This window comes from Eriocheir sinensis, chromosome 16 (genome assembly GCF_024679095.1).
Source record: "Eriocheir sinensis breed Jianghai 21 chromosome 16, ASM2467909v1, whole genome shotgun sequence".
Taxonomy (NCBI): Eukaryota; Metazoa; Arthropoda; class Malacostraca; order Decapoda; family Varunidae; genus Eriocheir; species Eriocheir sinensis.
In genome coordinates this window covers 17,726,502-17,752,864 of record NC_066524.1, presented here as the reverse complement: position 1 = coordinate 17,752,864, position 26,363 = coordinate 17,726,502, and the positions used below count along the sequence as shown (strand labels likewise).

Genomic DNA, 26,363 nt, shown 5'->3' with positions numbered 1-26,363 from the left:
GAGGAAGAGGAGGAAGAGGAGGAGGTTGGTATTGGGGAAAGGTATGTTGTGAGAAAGGTAGAGAAGAGGAGGACGAGAAGGAGGAGGAAAAATGGATGCAAAAAGAGATGGAAAGGAAGAAATACATGGAGGGTTGAGAAGGAAGGAAGAGATAAGAGGGGAAAAGTAAGAAGGAAGAGGAAAGGGAAACTAAGGGAAAAGAAAGAATGTGAGAAGAGAAAGAAGGAAGATGGAAAAAAGAAAAAGAGGAAAGAGAGCAATAGGATGAATGTAAGGAAAGAAAACTAAAAAATAATGTAATAATAAATGTAAACGTGGAATAAAGAAGGAATAAAAAGTAAATTGCAAGAAAAGATACATAAGGAAGAGACAATAATAAACAAAAAAGTTAAATATCGACGTAAAAAAATAAAACAAAACAATACCAAAGAAAATTAGGGAAAAAGGGAAAATGCAACTCTTAAAAGGAAGGAAAGAGGGAACGATGGAGGAAAATTCTGCAAAGTGGAGAGAAGAGATAAGGAAAACACGGCTAATAAGGGAGGAAAATGGCACTACTCTTGAGGGGATGAAGGGGATAATTACGGAGAGAGAGAGAGAGAGAGAGAGAGAGAGAGAGAGAGAGAGAGAGAGAGAGAGAGAGAGAGAGAGAGAGAGAGAGAGAGAGAGAGAGAGAGAGAGAGAGAGAGAGAGAGAGAGAGAGAGAGAGAGAGAGAGAGAGAGAGAGAGAGAGAGAGAGAAACGAAAACAAAAGAAAAAAGTTAATAAGAGAAAGAAAATAAGGAAGAAGAAAACGAAAATAGGAAAAGGCTAAAAAAAAGGAGGGAAACGAAGGAAAAAATAAAAAGGAAAAAGAGTAAAGAAGAAAAATCAAAACAGGAGGAAATAAGAGGGGAATAGAAGAAAAAAAATGAGAGAAAAAAGATAATAATTAATGAAAAAAACAGGGAAAGAAGGAAGAGCAAAGAGAACCCAGCTTGCACACACACACACACACACACACACACACACACACACACACACACACACACACACACACACACACACACACACCATCACTTTCAAATACGAACAAGGAAAAGTGAGCAGGGGAAGAAGACAAGGATGGTGGGAGAAGGGAGGAAGAGGGAGGGACAACGAGGCGGAGGGAGGAAGCGAAAGAGCGACAGACACACTGGAAAAGAGGAAGCGAGTGAGGGACGCAAGAAGGGTCGGAGTCATTTAGCAAGGAAAAAACGAAGAGGGATGAGACTAGAACAAGGAAAAGGAACAAGGCGAGAACGTATAACAAAGGAAGGGAGGAACATTAAGAAGTGATGAGTACAAGAAACTGGAAGAAGGGAGGAGGAAGAATCATGAGCTAAAAAAAGGAGAAAGGAAGTGAAAATAGAATTATGAGCTAAAAAAGGAGAAAGGAAGCAACGAGGTTAAAAAAATAGAAAGAAGGGGAAAGAACGAACAAGGTGAGAAATATATAACAAAGAAAGGGAGGAACAGTAAGAAGTGATTAGTAAGACAGAATGGAAGAAAGGAGGGACGTAAAAATATACGCTAAAAAAAGGAGAAAGGAAGCAACGAGGTTAAAAAAAATAGATCGAAAGAAAGAGGGAAACAAGGAATGAGAAGGCGAACAGACGAAGAGAGTACAAAGGAGGGAAGGAAAAAGTTATGGGATAAAGAGAGGAAGGAAGGGAGGAAGGAAGGAAGGAAGGGAAAGTTACACGAGAAAATTTAAAAAAGAAAAAAGAAGTGTTGAGTGTTAATGCATAGACGCCAGAAGGGGAATTGAAATGACGAGGATAAAGAAAAAACAAACGCAAGAGACTGTAAAATGACAAGTGGAAGTGAGAGGAAAGAGGAAAGAAAGGAACAAAGGACATTACCAGAGGAAGATTAATTATTGTAGGACGAAAAAAAGTTGTGCTGCATTTATAATACCAGCCTTAGAAAATACAGAAACGCGAAGACTAGAAACGAAGACAATGAAAAAGTAAGAAATAAAGAAGATGAACAAGAGAACACAGAGAAAATGACATACTACGAGAATAAAATGAAAAATGACATATAAATAAAATGACAGGCTTTGAAAATACTGAAACGAAAATAAGAAGCAGAAAAAAGATAAATAAAATAGCAATAAATAAAAATGAACAAGAGAGCACAGAGAAAATGACATACTACGAGAATAAAATGAAAAATGAAAAATAAGTAAGATAGGCTTTGAAAATACTGAAACGAAAAAAAGAAGCAGAAAAAAAGGATAAAGAAAATAGCAATAAATAAAGATGAACAAGAGAGCACAGAGAAAATGACATACTAGAAAAATAAAATGAAAAATGACAAATAAATAAAATGACAGGCTTTGAAAATACTGAAACGAAAATAAGAAGCAGAAAAAAAAAGATAAAGAAAATAGCAATAAATAAATATGAACAAGAGAACACAGAGAAAATGACATACTAGGAAAATAAAATGGAAAACGACAAATAAATAAAATGACAGGCTTTGAAAATACAGAAATGAAAGGAGGAAGCAGAAAGGAAGACGATAAAAAAAACAATAAATAAAGAAGATAAACTAGAGATCACAGAAAAAAATAACAAAACAAAAGAACACTCACAGAAAAAAAATGATAACCTTTGAAAATACAAATAAAAATATGAACCGAAAACGAAAACAATGAAAAAAAAAACGTATATAAAGACGATAAACCAGAACACACAAAAAAACGCTGATATGTGAGACAGACGAGAGAGAGAGAGAGGGAGAGAGAAAGAGCGAGAGCGAGAGAGAGAGAGAGAGAGAGAGAGGGGGGGTGGGGGGTGAGTAAATAAGGGGACCGTGAATCATGCGTGAATGGGACAGTTACCCCCCCAAAAAAAAAAACAGACCCGCATTGTGGACGAAAATATGGGGGAATGGGTGACTGGTAAATAGACTTAATTGGTTCACGGACAGACAGACTTGCAAATTAAAAGATAAATCGTTGTTTTAGATGGACACTGTGACACACGGACAATTATATTACGCTCTCGATTTTGACACAGCGAGAGAGAGAGAGAGAGAGAGAGAGAGAGAGAGAGAGAGAGAGAGAGAGAGAGAGAGAGAGAGAGAGAGAGAGAGAGAGAGAGAGAGAGAGAGAGAGAGAGAGAGAGAGAGAGAGAGAGAGAGAGAGAGATACGGAGACAGACATACACATATACACACCCACACATACACACAGACACACAAACACATAAGCGGACAAACAAAACGACACACCCAGATACACAAACACAAACAGACAAACACATACAACCTGCTAAAATGAGAAAACAACACAATCACACACACACACACACACAAAGAGCCAGACAAACAAACACTGACAGACAATGAGAAATGAACAGCCTCACACAGCAATATAAAAAAAAAAATGATGGAATAACTGGAACAATAACACACCGATAATAATTAATAGCCAATGACCAGTGACTAAACCATCAATTTCAGATAGCACGGGGCAAACACGCATCATATTTTTCTATCCGGGAGAAAAATCCAATATATAAAAAAAACATTGGATCCACTTAAAGGGAATCCGATCACCTGGGACGAACCAGTGACCCAATACCTGAGTCTATACTAATTATGACGTGAATAGAGGTTAGATCCCCTCCTCGAGAAAGTTTGGGAGGGGGAGAGGTTGTGAGGAGGACGAAAAAGGGGAAAGGATGACTGCAGAAAAGAATGGAAGAGGAGAACGTGTTGTGAGAAGGGTTAAGAGTAGGAGAAGGAACAGAGGAAGGGAAGGATGAATAAAGAAGTGAGTGGAGGATTGAGAGGAGAAGAGCTGAGAGAAGGGGACCAGGAAGCGAAGGGATGGGGCAATAATGGGTGGAAGAGGAGAATGGGTTGAGAGAGTTGATAGGAGGAGGATTATGAGGAGGAGGGGAAGAGAAGGGTGCAGAAAAAAGGTGGACGGGGAGAACTGGTTGAGAAGGTTGAGAAGAGAAAGACTGAGAGGAGGAGAAGGAGGAGGGGAAATGAGATAGATACAGCAATGGGTGGAATGGAAGAAATGCATTCAGGAAGGAAGTATATGTGTGATAATGGAAAAGAATAAAGGAAGAGAGAGGAGAGAAAACGAAAGGAGAAGAAAAGGGAAACGAAGGGAAAGGAGAGAGTGCGAGGTGAGGAAAGAGGGGACGAGAGGGGAGTGTGACAAGATAGGGAGACACAACAAAAAGGGAAGGGAAGGGGAGAATATTGGCGTGGAAAATAAAGGTTGATAGGAAATAGGAAGGGAGTTAAAACTGTAAAGCGAGCGAATAGGAAAAAAATATATATGAAATTAATGAGAGGTAAGGAAATGTATGAAACAATCCGATGAAAAGGGAAATAAAAATGAAAATATGATTGGTAAATAAAATGACAAAAGGGAAATAAAGTGATTGGCCTTAGGAACGAAAATAATAAGAACAAGGACGAAGAAAAACGTAGAATAGATGAAGCAAAATAGGTAAGGCGGAAATGAAGTAGAAAGGCGAAATGATGTTTTAAATTTAAGACAAAAGAAATGAAGAGAAAGAGAAAAAGAAAGAAAATAATGCCAAGAATGGAATATCGAGGAAAAAAGTTAAAAGTTAGACGAAAACAAAATAAAAAAAGCGAAGAAAAAACACAGTAAAGAAAACGGGGTAAAGAAGAAAACGAACACAAGAGAGGAAGAGAGAGAAAGAAAATGATGGTTAGAATGGAATATCGAGAAAAAAAGTCAAAAGTTAGACGAAAACAAGATAAAAAAGCAAAGAAAAAATACAGTAAAGAAAACGGGGTAAAGAAGAAAACGAACACAAGAAATGGAGAAAAAAAATGATGGTTAGAATGGAATATCGAGAAAAAAAGTCAAAAGTTAGACGAAAACAAGATAAAAAAGCAAAGAAAAAAATACAGTAAAGAAAACGGGGTAAAGAAGAAAACGAACACAAGAAATGGAGAGAAAAAAAGTCAAAAGTTAGACGAAAACAAGATAAATAAAGCGAGGAAAAAATACAGTAAAGAAAACGGAGAAAGGAAGAAAACGAACACAACAGGTAAAAGCCCTTCCAATTACCTGAGGAAGGAGGAGGAAGGGGAGCCAAAGGAGTAACGAAGTGAAAGTCCGCCTCAGGTTAACGTCCTTTCTGATCACCCAACGCATACCTGCCCGCGAGGCCCCAGCGTGAGGCGACAGATTAGCGCGGGACACACCTGTTCATCACGGCCGCGAGGGATGACAGGTAAAAACACGTAATTACTCCATACACCTATTCATTAAGGGATGCAAATTAATGACAGCCGTAATTGAAAAGGGAGGTGGCCGCTCTGCCTTGGGACACCTCCACTTCGACCCGTTATGAATGGTGGTGGTGGTGGTGGTGGTGGTGGTCTTTCATGCACAACAATGCCCCGAGAAAGCGATCAATGTTGTGAATAGGTTGTGAGTAAAGTGATGACGCGGAGATCCCATCAATGACACACACACACACACACACACACACACGCTCGCACACACACACATCTATTCACCTCTCTCCACCCCAAACAATACATTCCCGTCTCACCTTAATCCCCCAGAAGACAGGACCTTTCCACAACACACACACACACACATACACACACACACTACATCCTCCCTCCCTCCGTATTTCCTCACTTCCACATTCTCCCTTCCTCCCTCCCTTACAATCCTCACTCCCAAGACTCGTAACAGCTTTCCTCCTTCCCTCCTTCCCCTCACTAACACTCCCACAACCCAACTCCCTGACAATGGATATCTAACTCCCTTCAACTTAATCTCCTCCCCCTGCTACCCACCCTCTCCTACTCCTTCTTGACTAATCTCCCACTATTAATCCTACCCCTATCCTTAATCCTTCCCTCTCCCACCCGCCTCCGTCCCTTCCCCATCCAACGCACTTCCACGCTATCTCCTCCCTCTCCACCCTCTCCTGGCTCTTCCCTCTCCCCCTAGCTCTCTCTTCCTCCCCTTTCACATCTTACATCTCTCACCCAAATCTCTCTCTTACTCCCAAAATGATCCCCCACCCTCTCCTCTTCCTCTTCACCCCTTCCCAGCGTTTCCCACTCCCAACACTTCTCTCCTTCCTCCCTTACGACCTCCCACTCTCTCACTTCCTTGTCCACCCCCTCCCAGCCCTTCCATTTCCCCCCACCTCTCTCCTTACCCCCCAAACGACCTCCCACATTCTCCCTTCCGTACCCACCCCTCCATATCTCCCACCCACCTCTTTTCTTCCTCCCCAATGCACAAAAATACTCTGCCCTGCCTCTCCATCCCTTCCCAACCCATCCATCTACAACCCATCTCTCTCTTCCTCCCTCAGCGTTCTCTCACGCTGCCCCTATCACTCCCAAACCCTTCAATCTCCTACCCACGTCTCTCCCTTCCTCCTCAACAAGCGGCAACCCTCCTCCCCTTCCTCCCCACCCCCTCGCAGCCTCCCGAGCTCCGTGATAAGGCGGCGGCGGCGTGGCTGAGGCGAAGTGGCTGTCATTAAGATTATCGCAGGCTCACGGGGCGCGTCTCTTGTTCTTGCCACAATAACTCTGTTTCTATTGGCTGTTACGAGGGCGACCCGCGGCCCGCCCTCGTCAAGAGCCACTTGGCGGAGATCGATGCGTCTGGTTCTGTTGCCGCGCCGCTCCCCTGCTGAACTTTATACCTGCTGGCCGGATGGTGGTGTTTTTTCTTACGTGGACAGCTACCTTTTTTTTTTTTTTTAAGGGAGTGTTTTAGTGTTATTCATTATTTTTTTTTTTCATCTTTCATTTTTCTCTTCTCTTTTTTTCTCTTTTATTCATCCTCCTCATTTTCATCGCTCATTCTTTCATCTCTTCTTATTCTTATTCTTCTTTTCTTCTTCTTCTTCCTCTTCTTCTTTTTTTCTTATTTTTCTTTTTATTTTTATTTTTATTTTCCTTCTTCTTCATATTATTATTATTATTATTATTATTATTATTATTATTATTATTATTATTATTATTACCATCAATATCTTTACCTGTCAAGAAAATTGCTCTTAAATTGCTCTCTCGATGTTTTGTTGTCATTCATTTTGTCTGTACGTATTGGTATCATTTACTTTTCGTCTTATTATCATTATTACCATTATTATCACTATTATTACTATTACTATCATCATCATTGCACCAACTGTTATTATTATCTGCACCGCGTCCTGTTCCTGCACGTGAGGGAAGTGTCGCCAGCTCAGGTGCTAATTGGAGGTGTGCACACGAGGTTCCTTTCAGCGGGGGCACGTGTGAGGGCGTGCGCGCGCTCAGACGTGCAGGAGAGGTGGTTCAGGAGGCTGGCGGTGCTGTGTAGAAGTGGAGCAACTCATGTCTACACGTCTGTCTGTTACTCTTTCTATTTATTCCCTCGTATACGTAGACATGTTTTTTCTTGTCTAATCCACGAAATGATGAATGTTTCTTTTTTTCTTTCGGTTCTAGTTTATGCTTAAAGATCAGGGAAACGGGAAATACGAATAAAAACAATTATTTTTCGGGGAACTGCAAGTGAGTGGTGACCGTCGACTACCCTCCTCCTCCTCCTCCTCCTCCTCGTCTGTTTCAACTTTATATTCCTCGATGACAATTAACAGCGAAGCGACTTTGAAATGGTGTGTGGAAATTGTCATGTGTCTATGTGTGTCTGTGTCTGTGTCTGTGTGTGTGTGTGTCTGTGTGTGTGTGTGTGTGTGTGTGTGTGTGTGTGTGTGTGTGTGTGTGTGTGTGTGTGTGTCTGTGTGTGTGTGTGTGCGGGTCGTCCAGTCACATGAATAAGGGACAAACAATGGAGCTGATGCAAATGGTCTCATGATTAGTAAGTCAAAAAAACTTCATCACCACTCAGGGATCATCCATATGTATACACACACACACACACACACACACACACACACACACACACACACACACACACACACGTAGTGCAAATAACCGTAAAAACAAATCAAACAAACCCTCCCATTTACATATTTTCGCAAAACCACAAACATTAATCTTTTTCACAACAAACCCTACAGCGTTCACGGCCCAAACACCGACAATTAAACACACACACGCACACGCACACACCTAAACACCGCCCCTCCCTCCCCCTTCCACACACACACACACACACACACACACACACACACACTGCACTTAACAACACACAATATCCTGACATAAAGAGCTCGGGTGAACGGAACAAGAAAAAAAAAAAAAGCTAACAGAAAAACAAAACTGTACACCAACGGAGAAGAAAAATAATCAACAAATGACTTTCCTAGACACGACTGACAACGGAAACTCGACGGGGAGAGAGAAAATATTAGTGGACGGAGTCATTATGTCCCTCGCCGGAGAATACTAAATAAAGGCTTGTACCTGAGCGCTAGGGTGGCGGACGAGACCAGGTGTTAACGTCCAGGTGTGTTAGCATATACAGGCAGGTGCAGCACAGGTGGAAATAAACATAGGAGAGTGAAAGCTGTCCAGAGAGAGAGAGAGAAAGAGAGGGAGAGAGTGAGGATAAATGTGACCTGTCTGGATGTTGAAAGGGTTAAACTATGCAAATGTGTGTGTGTGTGTGTGTGTGTGTGTGTGTGTGTGTGTGTGTGTGTGTGTGTGTGTGTGTGTGTGTGTGTGTGTGTGTGTGTGCTTTTTACCCTCGATTCCTTTCTCCCAATCACAACTTTGCAACACTTGACGCAACGATTTTTCGAGAGAGGGAAGAGGAGGAGGGAAGCGGGAAGGAGGTAAAAGAAGGTATGAAATTTGGACGAGAAGGAAAGGCAGGAGGGAGGGAGAACTGACCTCACCTAACACTTTCCTTTGCCTTCCTAACCTACTTTCTACCTCTTCTACCCTCCTCCTCCTCCTCTACCCCTTTCACCACCATTACCTGAATTTGACCCCCCCCCCTGCGACCTCCCTCACTTCCTACTCAACCTTTTCTCTCACCCACTTCCCTCTCTCCCTTCTTCCCTCCCTTCTTTCCCTCCTTTCCTCCCTTCCCTCCAGGCCAAGTATCGCCCTTCCAGGTTCACGCTCGCCTCATGAATATGCTGATGCGAGGTGCGCTGTCATCACGCTGAAGGTGTATAGCGGAGGCAGTGGACAGGAGGAGGAGGAGGAGGGTGTAGGTGGGATAGCAAGCTTAAGTGAGTGAGGAAAATGAGAAAATAATGAAACAAAAAAAAGGAAGAGGGGAAGGAGACTACAAAGATTGGATAGAAGAAGGAAATGAATATCGAAGAGACGAAAGAAAAGTGGAAGAAAATTATGAAAAGGAAGATACAAAGGAACACAAACTTAGAAAGGGACATGAAAAAGGAGAGGGAAAAGAAGAACAGATAATGGAATGGAAAAAGGGAAGGGAAAAGGAGAAAAGATACGATGGGTGAAAGAGGAAAGGGAAAAGATGAAGATAAAGGAGGTGAAAAGGGAAGGGAAAAGGAGAAAAGGCAAGGAGGTACAAAAGAGAAAGGAAAGAGAGGAAGAGATAAGGGAAGTGAAAAAAGATTAGAGAAAAGAAGAAAAGATGAAGGATGAAAAAGAAGGGAAACGGAGAAAATATTGGGGACGTGTAAATGGGAAGGGAAAAGGAAGTGAAGATAAAGGACGTGATGAAAGGGAGAGAAAAGATGAAGACACAATAAGGAAAGGAGGAATAAGAGAAGGATGTGTTGTCTTCTCGTAATAAGGGAAGAAGGAGGAGAAAGAGAAGGAGGAGAGGAAGAGATTTACTACCTCCTTCCTTCTGTCACCTCCAATTGCGAAAGGAAGGAAGGAAGGAAAGGTAAAATATGTGATAGACTCATGTCCCTTCCTTTTCAAATTATTTATTTCTATATATTTGTTTTTTGTCGAACAGGTATATTATGCTTTTATTTTTTTTTCTATTTTCTTTCATTAGACTCATTTCTTTCGCTGTCTGAATATCTAGTCCTTTCCTAATCTTATTACTTTTTTCTATATATCTATCTTTTTAGTCGCTTTCAGATTTGTTTTTCTAGTTTCTTTTATTTCACGCGCATATCATTCCCTGTCTGCGTTATCAAAATTTTGAAAGTAAGAGAACTCCGAGCGACGTATTAAAAAAAGTTGTTCTGGTATTCAAACAATCAAAAAAAAAACATGCAGAAAAGAACACGCTTATGGACACACACACACACACACACACACACACACACCAAACTTGTCACACGTGTATTTACTTTCCTCCTCCCCCTCACTAAGGTTTTAATTAACAACCGGGACACTCGCGTCTCTTCAAACACTAGAACCAGCAAGAAACACTCAAAGAAAAAGTCGGAAAAAAATAATTATAATACTAAAACGATACACAACTCGGGAGTCAAAATTTAATAACAAGAAGTACAGCAACTCAACCAGCAGGAGAGACAAGGCAAACACGCAATAAACACGCACAAACACGTCCCAACATGTTCGTCCGCCTGCCTGTGTGTCTCTTCCGGGAGCATAACAATAATTTCAGCTCTCAAAAATAAGGGAACAGTATATGTCTCTCTCTCTCCCGCGTTTTCCATTCTCTCTCTCCCGCGTTTTCCATTAATAAATCCTCTCGCTTTCCACATGCAAGAAACTTCTCCTCACTGGATGAAACGAGGCAGCTGAAACGGATCTCAAACACACGAAATAAAACGAAACTGACCGAGGTAAAGAGACAGACCGAACGGGCGCATGAACATCACCAAAGCGCGCAACTCCGGACATGTGAAAAAGCGCTGCGCACACGACGTATATCCACCTTCGAGTGACACTTGAAAGGGTCGGGGTAGCGAGGGGGGCTTTGATATTACTCCAAGAGCATTAAGGGTGGTTCTCCTGGCCTTCGTAATGGTGATATCGTATTAATGAGCAGCGGTTGTTGTCGCTATGTAAACAGTATTGACGTGGGGAATGGAGGGGGAGGATGGGGAAAGGGAGGGGAAGAGAGGGGAGTGAGAGAGGGGAAAAGGGGAGAGAAAGAGGTGGATATTGTCTCCTCTCTGTGGCTGTGAATATTGCAGGTGTGTGTGTGTGTGTGTGTGTGTGTGTGTGTGTGTGTGTGTGTGTGTGTGTGTGTGTGTGTGTGTGTGTAATTTTGTGCGCGAGTGTTCGGGAAAGCGTGTATTACGTCCTCAAATATTTGCTCGCCTGCACACACACACACACACACACACACACACACACACACACACAGAGCAACACTACACCTTAAAACTTCGCCTTGTAATAACACGAGTCTCGGTTTTTGTGGTCGTTTCCTCCGTCCTCCTCCCGGTTCACAGTTCGTTCCCCCGGCGTTATTTTCAGCCCTCCGCCCCGCGTTGCCGCCCGCCTGCCTCCGATCCGCGTAGTCTTTTACCTGACGGGAACATGAACCGACCGTTACTAATCTATTTCCATCGACTGTTTAGATATTGCATTTGTTTCTTCTCTTGTGATTTCCTTAATGATGTTGCAGAAAATTTAACCTAAACTTTACTAATTTATTTTTCACCGATCATTTACTTATCTTCTTATTTCTTTCCGTATGATTTCAAAGCTATTGCGGTTATTATTTCTTCACCTCTGAACAGTAACTTCGTATTTGCTTTTACCATTGTCTTTTCACATAGATTTAAGTCGCATATTTCTTACATTCATTCTCTTTTTGAAATTCGTGAAATATGTCATCTGTAAAAAATCTACGGAAAAGGTCAGTCACGTTTCACTACCACGCCTGCCTCACATCTCTATTCTCTCATCTCTCTAGTGTCTCTCCTCTCATCTCTCGTTTCTCTTTCTCTCTCTCTCTCTCTCGGAACACTCGGGAAGCAAACAGATTCTTGAGAGACGCTGCAAGACGCGCCTCTCTCTACACCTGTGGCACTCCATTAGCCAGGTAAACTCAGGTGCGTGGGGGAAGATAATCCGGCTGCACGTGCACAGCCGCTTACCTGGGAAGTGCGAGGATTACACGTACAGGTGGACGGGAATCAGACACACCTGAGATGATGAGGAGGTGGAGGAGGAGAAGGATCAGGAGGAGAAATGAAGGAAAAAGATGAGGTCAATGCAGAAAAGGAGGAAATGTGCTGGAAGGTGAAGAAAGAAAACGAAGAGGAGGAGGAAAAACAGGAGGAGGAGGAGAAGGAGGAGCAGGAGGAGAAGAAGGAAAAGAGAAGAGGTTAGTGTTTTATGGGAGACGAAAATGGAAAACCAAAAGGAAGAGGCAGAAAAAGAGGAAATGTAGAAAAGGCTGGAAGAAAAAGGACGGTGGAGAAAACGAAGGACAAGAAATAGGAGAAGGAGGAGGAGGAGGAAGAGGAGCAGGAGGAGGAGGAAGAGCAGGAACAGGAGCAGGAGGGGGAGGAGGAGGAGAAGATGGAGGAGGAGGATTCACTAGGGAAATTAAGGTATATTTTTACATGAGTGCGCACTCGACCTGACGCCATCTTTCATGTGGGCCGAGCTTGACTTCTTTTATATTATTTTTTTCGTTTCTGCTTTAATGTCCGCCTCAATAATGGCCTTCTGCTAATGGCGCTCTGGATTGCTTCGTTTTATATCAAAGGCTCCGCGTGGGCGCTTACGAGGACAGTGCTGCTTGATGAATTAGTGTTAATCTGTGTATATTTGATGTGCTGCATAATGTTTTTGACCTTCATTAATATTTATTGGGGTTATTGCATGATTCTGTGTCTGATTTCAATTTCACTTATATGTTAATCTCTATTGTACCCGAAAGCTTTATACCAATTCTTTTCGTTTCTTCCCTCGCACATATATAAGGAAAGCATTCACATAAAAGTATCATAAATACAAACAGAGCTATCAAATATAATTACTAAGGGTCTAATTAATATTTTTTCTCCTAATACCACTTAAGCCTACTCAAATGTTACTCTTTTTCCTTGTTCCTCTTCTTTATTGCTTGTCTTTTCCATTCGTTTTCATTTTAACGATGTATAAATTAATGGTCTTGTAATTTTAATCCTCCCACACCACATAGCTACGCATACTACAATGTCTCTCTCACCTTTGTTTCTCTTCTTTATTATGTGTCTTTATATTTGTTTCTCTTTTCCGTGAGGTATAAATTCATGTGTTTTTTTCCAACCCTTTAAAATGTTTTCTTTTGATAACATAAATTTACGTTTTTCCAAACTTTTCTTTTTAGTTTTCTATTCCTTGACGTATAGATTCATGTTTTTGCAAGCTTTTTCACTCGTTTTCTTTCTCGTGACATATAAATTAAGGTGCAGTCATGTTTTCTTCTTTCCTTTCTCTATAAGAACCCGCTATTTTCCCTCCCCCTTTCAGGTACGTGGTGCAAGGGACGGAGTCGGTTGTGAACTACACGCCCGTCACGGAGCTGGACTACGGCACGCTGCTCTGCTGGGCCACCAACGACATCGGCCAGCAGGTGCACCCGTGTGTCTTCCAGATCGTCGCGGCAGGTAAGCTAAACCCCTCGCTAGCACACACCAACACACCGTACTAACACTTTTATACATTCACCGTTCCCTTTCCCATCTAGCGTATTGCCCAACTTAACTGAGGGATAGAATTTTTCCCTAATCTGCTTCATATCCTTAATATTATTACCTAATGAATCAACTATGACCTTATTAGAGTATGTGAACAGGGTAGGGTACATGGTAAATTACACACGATAGCACATTGAGCAACTAATCATTGAGCAACTTACTAACGTTTTTGTATAACCTTACGTCCTCCTTTATCACGTAGCTGTAATTACACATATATCAATTGCCTTCCCATCTGTTTCATTGCGTTAATAATCATCCCCTTTATCAGTCAACGCTTTCTCTAATTGTACAGAGCTATATCAATCTCCTCTCGCGTTTGTTTCATCTCATCAATCACGATCTTATTAATCTTAGCTCGCCTGTTCTCTGTCGACGTTTTACACAATTTATATCACATTGTTCTCTCTTCTTTAAATCACAGGGTAACATTATTAGTATCAGAATTGAACGGTTGACGGGTAACGATATTTCTAATTTGTCTCCACTTGAACTGAATGTAATAGTTGTAGAGGCACTTCGAGAGTAAGCATCCAATATCAATTTCAAGTACAGGTTAATTAATCTATCTGATACAAGCGCTGGCAGTCGCGCTACAGCTGAACGACAAGTCTGCTCACTCACTCATTCGCAGCGGCGCAAACAGTATCTTGATTTATGGACGCAAACGAAGCCTGAAATGATAATGATAGAAGATTAATGCCTGACGGACTGGGGACGTAATCAAAAAAACATTTCCACCCCGAATTTCGCTACTTCGCAAACTCCCCGGCGCGCTGGGAGTTGCCGCCATTTGATAAGAAACGCATTTACACGTGCAAGCGATTTTTGCCTCGTAGTTTAGCAATAACCTGACATGCGCCACCCTTACCGTCCATGCCTTTCCTCATCCTTCTGATCCCAGCTTTACCTCGCCTTATCGACGTCGCGTGCCTGGTAACCTGGACTACACCGAACCCGACGAACCTACCGATCCTTTAGCAGTGGCGAGGTTAGGGTAGGTTAGGCTGGGTTTAGTTATGTTAGGTATGATAACATAAACTGATCTTACAAGTGTTCATATTCACCCCTTTAGCAACGAATATCACATTTTTACACTAGTTCTTGATGTGTTATGGTTCGGTTCGGTTCGGTTAGGTTAAGAAGAGGCTTGACTAACAAATCTAAGTCTATATCCTTGGCTAAGATGATGCCAATATATAAGAAAAACCATAAGGCATCTCCCAGCAGTATCTCAAGACTACATATGCCACCTAAGCCTGTGTGACCTAATAAATATGGAAAGAGGCTGTACGTTCGTCTCACAAAAGGTTATTCGATGGTAAATTCTTTATATATAGTTTTCAAGTAAACTACGTAACTAAAAAAAATAAATACTGAAGTGAGTTTCCCGAAAATTTGATCATCTTTTACAGACAGAGAGAAGCCTTCTAAATGAATTACAGCAGCAAAAAGAGAAACGAAAAGTCAAGGGAAAACGACAGAAATTTTGATACTATCCAATACTAATAAAGTTTCACAGCCAAAAAAAATCTGAAGGGAGAGAAAAAAAATTCATTAAATTAAATAGTTCAACGTTTTCTTTCTCGGAGGGATATTTTTAGGGCGTTCGCCGGAGAAGATTTACTTAAGCGTCCTGTGAGATCATTTTAAGAGAGAGAGAGAGAGAGAGAGAGAGAGAGAGAGAGAGAGAGAGAGAGAGAGAGAGAGAGAGAGAGAGAGAGAGAGAGAGAGAGAGAGAGAGAGAGAGAGAGAGAGAGAGAGAAGGAAAAAGGAAAAAAAAGATGCAGTCAATAGAAAATGCAAAACTTAATGAACAACTCATAAAAATAGAGAAAAGGAACAAAATTAACAAAAGAGAGAGAGAGAGAGAGAGAGAGAGAGAGAGAGAGAGAGAGAGAGAGAGAGAGAGAGAGAGAGAGAGAGAGAGAGAGAGAGAGAGAGAGAGAGAGAGAAGGAAAAGGAAAAAATATTCAGTAAATAGAAAATTCAAAACTTAATGAACAACTCCAAAAAGAGAAAAGGAACAAATTAACAAAAGAGAGAGAGAGAGAGAGAGAGAGAGAGAGAGAGAGAGAGAGAGAGAGAGAGAGAGAGAGAGAGAGAGAGAGAGAAATTCAGCCCAGAAGAGATAACCTAACCTAACCTCACCTAACCTAACCTGATATAGACCAATACAAAATTAAGTAAAAATTGAGATTCCTAGAATGCTGTTTTTGCCATATAGCACCGAAATTGACCCCTCTTTCGGCCACCTCTTTGGATTCTTTTTAGGAGCAGCGAGTAGCGGGCTTTTTTTATTATTGTTTCGTTTTTTGTGTGCCCTTGAGCTGTCTCCTTTGTTGTAAAAAAAAAAAAATAACCTAACCTAACCTAACCTGGCCTAACGTAACCTAGCCTAACCTAACCTCATCTAACCTAACCTAGCAATACAATATCAAGAACTCGAGTTAAAACGTGTCATTGGTTGCTAGAAGAGATAACCTGAGCCAAAGGAAGATCAGCATGACGCTATCTTACCTATCTTACGAACGCATATGTAAGCAGTTCCCTCCAGGCTCACAATAAACACATTTCACGATCATGCCAACGTCTGCAATACCTCGAACACTTTTTCCCCTTATGCATCATCTCAATACTGACGTTCATCGCGCTCAGTGTCTATTTATTGCCTCGTAAATACTATTGCTTGCACGATTCGATACCTATGAAGGATTGGCTACTGTTATGGTCTTGTTCTCTACCCTCCCTCTTATCTCTAGACACACACACGGACGCACGAACGCTATCAAGGCCCTTCATATTCCGTCCGGGATCATCGCTACTAAGAACCACATTCGATTGGCAACTTTTCTCCCTTAGTCTTCTTTATCTTCCCTCTTATCGCTCGTCACATACACACACACATAAGCACACACACAATCACTATCATGGCCCTTCATATTCCGTCCGGGGTCATCGCTGCTTAAAAATACATTCGATTGGCGACTGTTCTTCACTATTCTTCTCCTCTATCTTCCTTCTTATCGTTAGTTCCACACACGGGTAAGCACACACACTATCACTATCAAGGCCCTTCATATTCCGTCCGGGGTCATCGCTGCTTAAAACTACATTCGATTAGCAACTGTTCTTCACTATTCTTCTCCTCTATCTTCCTCCTTATCGTTAGTTCCACACACGAGTAAGCACACACACGATCACTATCAAGGCCCTTCATATTCCGTCGGGGTCATCGCTGCTTAAAACTACCTTCAATTGGCAACTGTTCTTCACTATTCTTCTCCTCTATCTTCCTTCTTATCGTTAGTTCCACACACAAGTAAGCACACACACACTATCACTATCAAGGCCCTTCATGTTCCGTCCTGGGAGCCATCGGTGCACAAAACTACGTATAAACTACTTGGCTCTTTACACTTTCTCATTTTACGCAGGAGTTTACAGTCCCATAAACATAAAGTACGCGTCTCATATTCCCATCGTGTTGTCTTTCAAGTTCGTCTCGCGTAAACTTTGTCAATAAACATCAAAGTCTGTCTGGGAGGAGAGATTCATTCCCTGCAACACCCGCCCTGCCGCCCTCCTCACCTGCCTCTCTCCCTTCATTTTCTGCAACATCCTCCTTACCTCCCTCTCTCTCTTCCTTCATTCCCAGTAACATCCGCCCTTCCTCCCTCCCTTTCATTCTCTGTAACACCCTCCCTCCTTCTCTCCCTTCCCCTCTCCCTTCATTCCCTGTAACACCCACCCTCTCTTTCTCCCTCCCTTCTTCTCTCCCTCTCCTCTGCAAGCTCTATTAAATGTTCTGCCTCCTCTTTCTACCCTTTTCTTTCCCTCGCACACCCTAAAAAAAATGCGTTATACCTCCATGAAGACATATACCTGCAAGTGTTATAATAATTTTCATACCCCTTCCTTGAAAAAATAAAAGTAATTATCAAAACAAAATTAAAACACAAAAGTAAAGTACGAGTCTCAAAGATTCACTTATTGGAAGGAAAGAGGTAGGAAAGGAAACGGATAATAAGAAGCAGGAGAGAAGTAAGGGATGAAGGTGAGAATGGACGAGGAGAAGGAGGAAGGGAAAGAATTATTGACCATGGAAGGGAAGCAGAGAAAGGCGAGGAGAAACGTAAGGAAGGAGGGAGGAAAAGAAACTAGGATAAATGAAAAAAGGAAGAAAGGAAGGAAAGAAGGAATTTATCAGGAAGAGGCGAGAGAGAACATGGCGAGGGAAGGAAGGAAAGGAAGGCAAAGTGGAATGAATCAATAAGGGAGGAAGGACTTTACCTGGAATGGGCGAGAGAGAACATAAGAAGGAAGGAAGGAAAGGAAGGAAAAGAAGAATGAAGTAATAAGGGAAGGAAGGAACAGGCGAGGAGGAACATTGGGAAGGAAGGATGACAAGGAAAGGAAACTGAAATGAAGGAAGGAAGGAAGGACTTTATCAGGAGTAGGCGAGAAGAAACACAGGGAAAGAAGGAGATAAAGGAAAGGAAACTGAAATGAATAAATGAATGAAGGAAGGAAGGACTTTATCAGGAGTAGACGAAAAGAAACACAGGTAGGGAAAAATGGAGGTAAGGGAGAGGAAACTGAAATGAATGGATGAATGAATGAAGCAAGGAAGGAAGGACTCTATCACGGAATCTCAATGTAAATCAGGGGACATGCGACCTCGGACAGAATCGCCAGGCTGCATTAGAGCTTGGCAAACATGACCAGCGAGCAAAAAGGCACAGACATTGAGATTGGTCAAGGGCAGCGCCAGTCACCATGAGCCTCAGACTGCGAGCTTCCATAAGGACCGAAGGAGGAGGAAAGAGGATGAAGGGAGAAAGACGGGAATTAAAAAACGGGGAAGGGGAGAAGATGGGGAGTTTAGGCAAGGGAAATATGGAAACGAGGATGAAGGGACGAGAGGGAGGAGAACGGGAAGACGAAAATGGGGTTGGAGAAGACGATAGAATGTTAGGATAATGGAAGATATGTAAAGGAAACGACAAGTGGTATGGAAAACTTATGTGTAGAAAAGGATTGATAATGACGCAGGGAGACGAAAATGGCGAAGAAAAGGAAGATGGAGAGTTAGGATAAGGGAAAATATGAAAAGCAACATGATTGGTGGGATGAAAGATATATATATGAAGAAAAGGATTGATAATGACGCAAGGAGACGAAAATGGCGAAGAAAAAGAAGATGGAAAGTTAGGATAAGGGAAAATATGAAAAGGAAACATGATTGGTGGGATGGAAGATTTATATGTGAGGAAAAGGAAAGAAATTGACGCAGGATGGAAAGCAGAAAACGGGGAATGAGTAGAATATGAGGAGTTAGGACGAGGGAAAGTATAAAAAAGAAACACGACTGGCAAAGAAAATGAAATAAATGGATGAGAACAATGAAAGATAATATGGAAGCATTTATGCGAAGGGAAGAAGCGATGCTGAAGAGGAAGTTGTGAGAAATACAAAAATAAAAGAGAGACAGTTTATGGTTCAGACAGACACACTTCATCATCAGTAATCTGAGGCTTAACAGACGATACCGGCAGACTGACGCATTGACAAAGGCCAGGTATTTACTCTGCAGCTTATGCGGAGGTCCCTTACCTGGAAGAACACCTGATAAATGACTCCAAGCACCTCCAATACACCTTCCTCCTCACCCCCTGATTCACCTACTCCCTCTCCGCACACATAGATAAAAAAAATACACAGAGGAACATTGAGGTCGCCCAAACACCAGTAATACACCCTCCCTCCCCCCCCCCCCCTAAAACACATATACGTACTCCCTCCCTCCCTCACACACGTATACAAACACCCACACACATAAACATACACAGAAACACAATGAGGTCCTCCAAACACCTTTCATACGACCTCCATCCCCCGAACACATGTACTCACTCCAACCGCCCCTCCCCCCCACCCACCCCCACCCACACACACACACATCCACACACACGCACATAAACACACACACGCAGAAACATGAAACATAAATCTAAACGAAAGCCAGTCCATTTACACATAGTCACTAGCGAATATTGGAATTCCGGGAAAATCTTCTCATCCTCCTTACATTTCTGGACCAAAGTGAATTCAGAAGCGACTCAAAAATTATTCGCGTAAATATATATCAGTTCGGGAGACGTTCAGGCGAGTGTTGGCCGATAATTGGATATGCAAAACATGCCGTTCACTGGAGCGTGTGTCCCAGGGTGAGGAGGAGCGGGGGAGAGGAGGAACACGTGAGAGGAAGGGAAAGAAGGATAAGGAGGAGAGCAGGCGAGAAAAAAATTAAGAAAGAGGAAATGGAAGTCAGTAAGTAAAAAAGAAAGGAGAGAATAGAATAAAGGGAAGAAGGAAGTGAAGCAAAGGAAAAAGGGGAAGAAAGACGTGTAAAAGGAAAAAAGAGGGAGAAAATAACAGAACGGAAAAGAAAGAAAGGAGGAGACAAGGACACGAAAAACATATGAAAGAGGGAAGGTAGGGAAGTTAGCAAGTAAGAAATGAAGGAATTGAAGAGAGAAAATAACAGGATAAAGAAGAGGAGAAAGATGGAAGGAGGGAAGGCAAGGAAAGGCATATGAAAGAGGGAATGAAAGTCGGTATGTAAAATAGGAAAGGAGAAACGAACGAATGGAAGAAAGAGGAAGGAGAAGAGACTATGAAAGAGGCAGAGCATGTGGAAGAGGAAATGGAAGACAATGTATAAAAAAAATGAATGGAGTATCGGAGGGAAGAAAGGAAAGAAGGAGGGAGAGAAAGACACGAAAAGCATATGAAAAAGGGAGGGAAGGGCAGGCAGCAAGTAAGAAAAGAAGGAATGAAAGGAGAAAATATGATAAGAAAGAAGGAAAGAAAGATGGAAGGAGAGAAGGCGAGGAAAGACATGAAAAAAATGAAAAGTAACCCAGCAAGCAAAAAATGGAGTCCAGGGATAAAAGAAGATAAGGAAGGAAAGGATAAAGATAGAAAGAGAAAGAGAGGAGAGGCATGGAAAAGGAGGAACGAAACGAGGATGGAAATGAGAAACGGGGATAAAATGAGAAGAGATGGAGAAGAGGAATGCGAATAAACGGAGAAGAGTAAAGCAGACACACCATTTGGTGGATTTGATATAGTGATCAGAGAAGTGAGACAGGAAAATAGGAAAAAAATATTAAAATGAGGAAGAGGATGGAAAATAGGGGATGAAATAAGAGACACGAAATTAGGAAGAAAAAAAATGAAAAGGAGGAAAAGAATGGAAAATAGGGCACGAAACAGAAATGAGAGAGACAGGAAATGAAGAAAAAAAGATGAAAAGGAGGAAAAGGATGGAAAATAGGGAACGAAATAGAAGTGAGAGACAGAAAATGAAGAAAAAAAGAAGAAAATGAGGAAAAGAATGGAAAATAGGGAACGAAATAGAAATGAGAGGCAGAAAATGAAGAAAAAAGATGAAATTAAGGAAAAGAATGGAAAATAGGGAACGAAATAGAGGTGAGAGGCAGAAAATGAAGAAAAAAAGAAGAAAAAGAGGAATAGGATGGAAAATAGGGAGCGAAATAGAAGTGAGAGGCAGAAAATGAAGAAAAAAAGATGAAATTAAGGAAAAGAATGGAAAATAGGGAACGAAATAGAAGTGAGAGAGACAGGAAATGAAGAGAAAAGAAGAAAAGGAGGAAAAGGGCGGAAAACAGGGAACGATATAGAAATGAGAGGCAGAAAATGAAGAAAAAAGATGAAATTAAGGAAAAGAATGAAAAATAGGGAACGAAATAGAAATGAGAGGCAGAAAATGAAGAAAAAAAGAAGAAAAAGAGGAAAAGGATGGAAAATAGGGAACGAAATAGAAATGAGAGGCAGAAAATGAAGAAAAATAGATGAAATTAAGGAAAAGAATGGAAAATAGGGAACGAAATAGAAGTAAGAGACAGGAAATTAATAAAAAAGAAGAAAAAGAGGAATAGGATGGAAAATAGGGAACGAAATAGAAATGAGAGGCAGAAAATGAAGAAAAATAGATGAAATTAAGGAAAAGAATGGAAAATAGGGAACGAAATAAAAGTAAGAGACAGGAAATTAATAAAAAAGAAGAAAAAGAGGAAAAGGATGGAAAACAGGGAACGAAATAGAAATGAGAGGCAGGAAATGAAGAGAAAAAGATGAAAATGAGGAAAATGATGGAAAACAGGGAACGAAGTAAGGAGGGAAAGCTAATTCTGATAAACCTTTTGGGGTGAGAACATTAACTTTTTTTACATCACAGGATACGACTCAAGGGCAACAAAAAGGGGTACAAAAAAAGCATAGGAAAATGGCAATGGGTTATATTTTATCTCCACCTTCCTCCATTTTTTTCGTATTTTTCTCCAATATCTCATTTTTTTTCTCTCTCCCCCTTTTAGCAGACATTCTTCAGTAGTTTTTCCTTCTTTCTATACCTCTGTTTATTCTTTTCTCTTTCTCATTCTTTCTAAAACATGCAATAAATTAGACAGAAAAATAATGAACATCAGATTTTTTTCTCACACCCTTCCTCCACATATTTGCTTTTTCTTCCTTTATTTCTATCTCTTTCCCCTCCCTCTTTCTATCAAGCACTCTCCAATAGTTTTTCTTTCTTCCAATATCTCCGTTTAAAGAAAGACATTAAAGGGGAAGTAACAGACATAAGAAGTATGGAGGGAAACATTACAGGATCGTGAGCTGAGACATATAATTAGGAGGAAGTGAAATTGTCTGAATGTATTAACTAGCCATAGCAAAAAGGTGACAAGTTAAGTGATAAAAGGAATCGAGAGAAAAAAAAGGCACTCGGAGATACAACTAAATAAGGATTGGAACGTAAGAGGATTGTGAGCTCAAGTCTACAATTAGGAGTAAGTGAACCAAGAACTGAGCGCGCGTGAGAGTTAAATTGTGAGGAAAAGAGGCGAGTTTATAGAGGAGGAAAGTATAAGAGAGATGTGAATTCTGGGTAAGCTTATAAACAGTTTTGAAAGCGAGAGAGAGAGAGAGAAACTTGAGGGAGGAAAAAGTTAGGGAGATAGGGAGAGAGAGGGAGGGAGAGGAATGGAGTTATGTACAGAGAAGGCACGGAAAAGAGCGATGGAAAAGCTGATGTGAGGGTGAAAGGAGGAAAGGATGGGTGAACTAAAAGGGATTTGAGAGAGTAAGTGACAGGGAGAAATAGGAAGTGAGGAGAGGAGATGTTAGTGTGATGCTGCCAGGTAAACAAACACTGAATGGATGTAGATGATATAGTAACCGACGGAAAAAGAAAAAGCTGATAAAGGGAGGGAATGTTAGAAATGGAAAAGAATGTAAAGGAGTGGAAAAAAAGAAGGTTCAAAATGGCAAAATAGAAGAGAGAAGTAAAAGGAAAAGGAGGAAAAGGGAGTGAAAAAAAGAAAGAAATTTAGAAATGGCAAAATTGAAGAGGGAAGCAGGAGGAAAAGGATGAAAGGGATTGGAAAAAAAAATAAAGAAGGTTAGAAATAGCAAAATAGAAGAGGAAAGCAGGAGGGAAAAAAAGGTTGTAGGGGAGTGGAAAAAGAATAAAGGTTAGAAATGGCAAAATAGAAGAGAGAAGTAAGAGGGAAATGATGTTAAGAATTGTAAAAAAAAAAAAAGTAGAAAGGAAGCTTAGAGATAGAAAGACGACGGAATTATAAACAGGAAACAGAGGGAAAAGAGACGAATAGAGGACGCTTAAATAGATGAATGAAAACAGTAAAAAAAAAAAGATCCTAGGAAATAAAGAAATAATAAACAGGGAGAAAACAAGGGAGGATAAGAGAAAGATAGAGAGTAAGACAAAGAGGAGAATAACAGAGCAGAGAGAGGGAAAGAAACAAGTAAAGAAAAGATCAGAAACACGGAAGAATGGAGAGCGTAAAAGGAAAAAAGGAAGAAAAGAAGGTGAGAGACATGGAAGGAAGGAAGCAAGAGAGCGTGAAGAAAGCGCACGGAGAAGGAAACGAAGAAAGAGGAAATGAAAGGAAGAGACGCCAAAGAAATGGATGAATGGAAGAAAGAGGAGAAAGAAGATACGAAAGAGGAAAGAGCTACAGGAAGGAAAGACGAGGAGGAAGGAAACGATCTCGAAAAAGGGAAGAGGAGGAGGAGGAGGAGAGAGATGGATAGGAGGGGGGAGGGAAGGAAGGGAGGAGAGAGAGGGAGGTGGAGGAAGAGATGGAGGAAGGAGGAGAGAGGGACAAGGAAAGCGAGAGAAACAAAACAAAATCAGGGAGAGCGTCGGGATACGAGGAGAGCAATTAATAAAAGAGAAATATAAAGAAAACGAGAAGTGTAAGAGGAAAAAAGTGCTCAGGAAAACAAGGGAAAGGAGGGAACGGAAAGAGAGACAGAGAGAAAGATTGGGAGGGCGTAGAGTACAAAGGTAGGTAGGCAGGTGAGGGGATGAATATTGAGGAGAAAGAAAAAAAGGAGAAGGGGACGAAGAAAACAAGGGCAAGGTACGGACGTGAGGTCAGGACATGCATAGATAACGTAAAGGTGTGAAAAAAAGGTCAAGTATGGTTACAAAGTGGAAGGGAAGCTTGGTACTCAAATGTATTGCCTTGGTAAAACTTCAACCAATAACGATAGGGAAAAAAAAAGGTATTGATGCGGAAGAACGAGAAACTGGATGCAAAACAGAAAGAAAAAAAGATATCAAAACGAAAAAAGAAGAAACGATAACGAGATGTGACGAAAAGGAAAGAAACAATAATGGAGAATGAAATAAAAAATAAAATAATGCGGTAATGAAAATAATAATGATGATGATGATACGATAGAAAGAGTGGAAGAAGAAGAAGCAGAGCAGAAATGAAAAAATAATAACAATAACAACAACAACAACAACAACAACAACAATAATAATAATAATAATAATAATAATAATAATAATAATAATAATAATAATAACAATAATAATAATAATGGTGATAATAACAATAAAAACGGCCATAATAATCACCATCAATCTCCACTCTTTTGACGACCGAGGAAAAATTATTAATGAAACGAGGTGATTAAAATTATAATGAATGAGGAAATAAAGTCTACGAGGTACTTAAGGTCATTCAAGAGCTCTCATATCCATACAAAGGACATAGAACTACAAGGTTAATTCGGCCAAACCATAAATTAATCTAGAAAAAAAGGAAAGGCTCTCTCTCTTCCTCTCCGTCTCCCTCTCCCTCTCTCTCTCTCTCTCTCTCTCTCTCTCTCTCTCTCTCTCTCTCTCTGGTGTTTGTTTGTTTCTTTGTGTGTGTGACAGATCGATTGACGAGCTGGACGAAACTAATGGAGAGAGAGAGAGAGAGAGAGAGAGAGAGAGAGAGAGAGAGAGAGAGAGAGAGAGAGAGAGAGAGAGAGAGAGAGAGAGAGAGAGAGAGAGACTATGATAAAATATTACTAACATGTTTCTTAGCCTTTTACATTTAATAATTCTTGTCACGAGAAAGGAAGGAAAGAGAATTAAAAAGATAAAGCATAAATGTGAAAAATATATAAGAGGGAGTCAAAGTATACGTGAATGTAGTGGAAGACTGAAGAAAGAGGAGAGAAAGAGGAAAGCGCTGAAGACAAAGAGGATAAGGAGAGTAAGCGAAGGAAAGCCAAGATGAATTTCAAGTCAGAAACTAAATGTAGGAAAACGAAATGGGAACAGACAAGGAGAGACAGCGAGACAGGTATTAACGCACACAGGAAGGAAGGAAGGAAGGAAGAAAGGATTGAAGGAGGGAGGGAAGGAAGGAAGGAAGGAAGGAAGGAAGGAGGGAGGGAGGGAAAGAAGCAAGGAAGGAAGGAAGGAAGGCACGGAAGAAAATAAGGACAAGCTTGCAAAAAGACATGACACGGAAACACACAAAACGGGGAACACAAAGGAAATTAATCTTGAAGGAATGAAAATAAAACGAAAATAAAATGTTAACCTGATTCACGTACGAGATGCTGAAGGATACAAGGAGAAAATCTACATATAAAAAAATAAAGACAAGACACGAGAATAAGGAAGATAAATTTAAGTGATTAGAACATGTTTAGGGCGTTTTAAAGGCGCAAAACACAAATAATGAATAAAAAGAAATCGGAGATGATAAAACTGAACATGAATTACTTTGTCTAAACTAAAGCGACTGATAGATTGATTAAAACAAAAGAAATATGAAAACGAGGTAAGTAAAACAATAAGATAAAGATCCTCCCTGCAAATCCAGAAACACCTTTGATCATGTTTCTTGAGGATAGAGAGACCGACAGACTGATTAATACAAACGAATATGAAAACGGAGAAAGTTATGATTTATCCGTGCAAATCCAGAAACACGTCTGATCATGTTTTTCGAGAGGACGGTGAGAAAAATATTACTACTTCCCCTCTTTCAATTAGGACTCAAATATTCACAGTCTTAGCATCACGAGTATTAAGAAAACTATCAAGGTGTACATGATCACAGGTGTTTCAAGCAGGTGTCTTGGCCAGTGAGTCTCGTGTGTTTACAAAGCGCAATAGAAGTTTTGTGAGAGAACACTAACATTTAATCTACATACTATAAATTCATGTGTATGTGTGTAGTGTACGTGGTGTTTGTGCGTGTGCGTGTGCATGTGTGTGTGTGTGTGTGTGTGCAGCAAGCGGCAGTAGTATCCATAATGGTCCTCAGAGTCATAGTTAAGAGCATACAAGGCAGCAATAACTGGTATGCCTGTGTTGCCATGCCCCCCCCCCCCCCATGCACCCCCCTTCCTCCCAGTCTCTCTCTTTCTCTCTCCCAG

The 26,363-nt window shown here is 41.0% G+C and overlaps 1 protein-coding gene across 1 annotated transcript in view; it reads left to right on the top strand.

The window, feature by feature from the left end:
• LOC126999169 (neurofascin-like) overlaps window positions 1-26,363 on the top strand; it is a 111,366-nt gene that overhangs the window by 65,952 nt on the left and 19,051 nt on the right. The window contains exon 11 of the mRNA XM_050861497.1: window positions 13,348-13,484. Coding sequence (XP_050717454.1) covers window positions 13,348-13,484 — 137 coding nt within the window. The remainder of the gene's footprint in view (window positions 1-13,347; window positions 13,485-26,363) is intronic.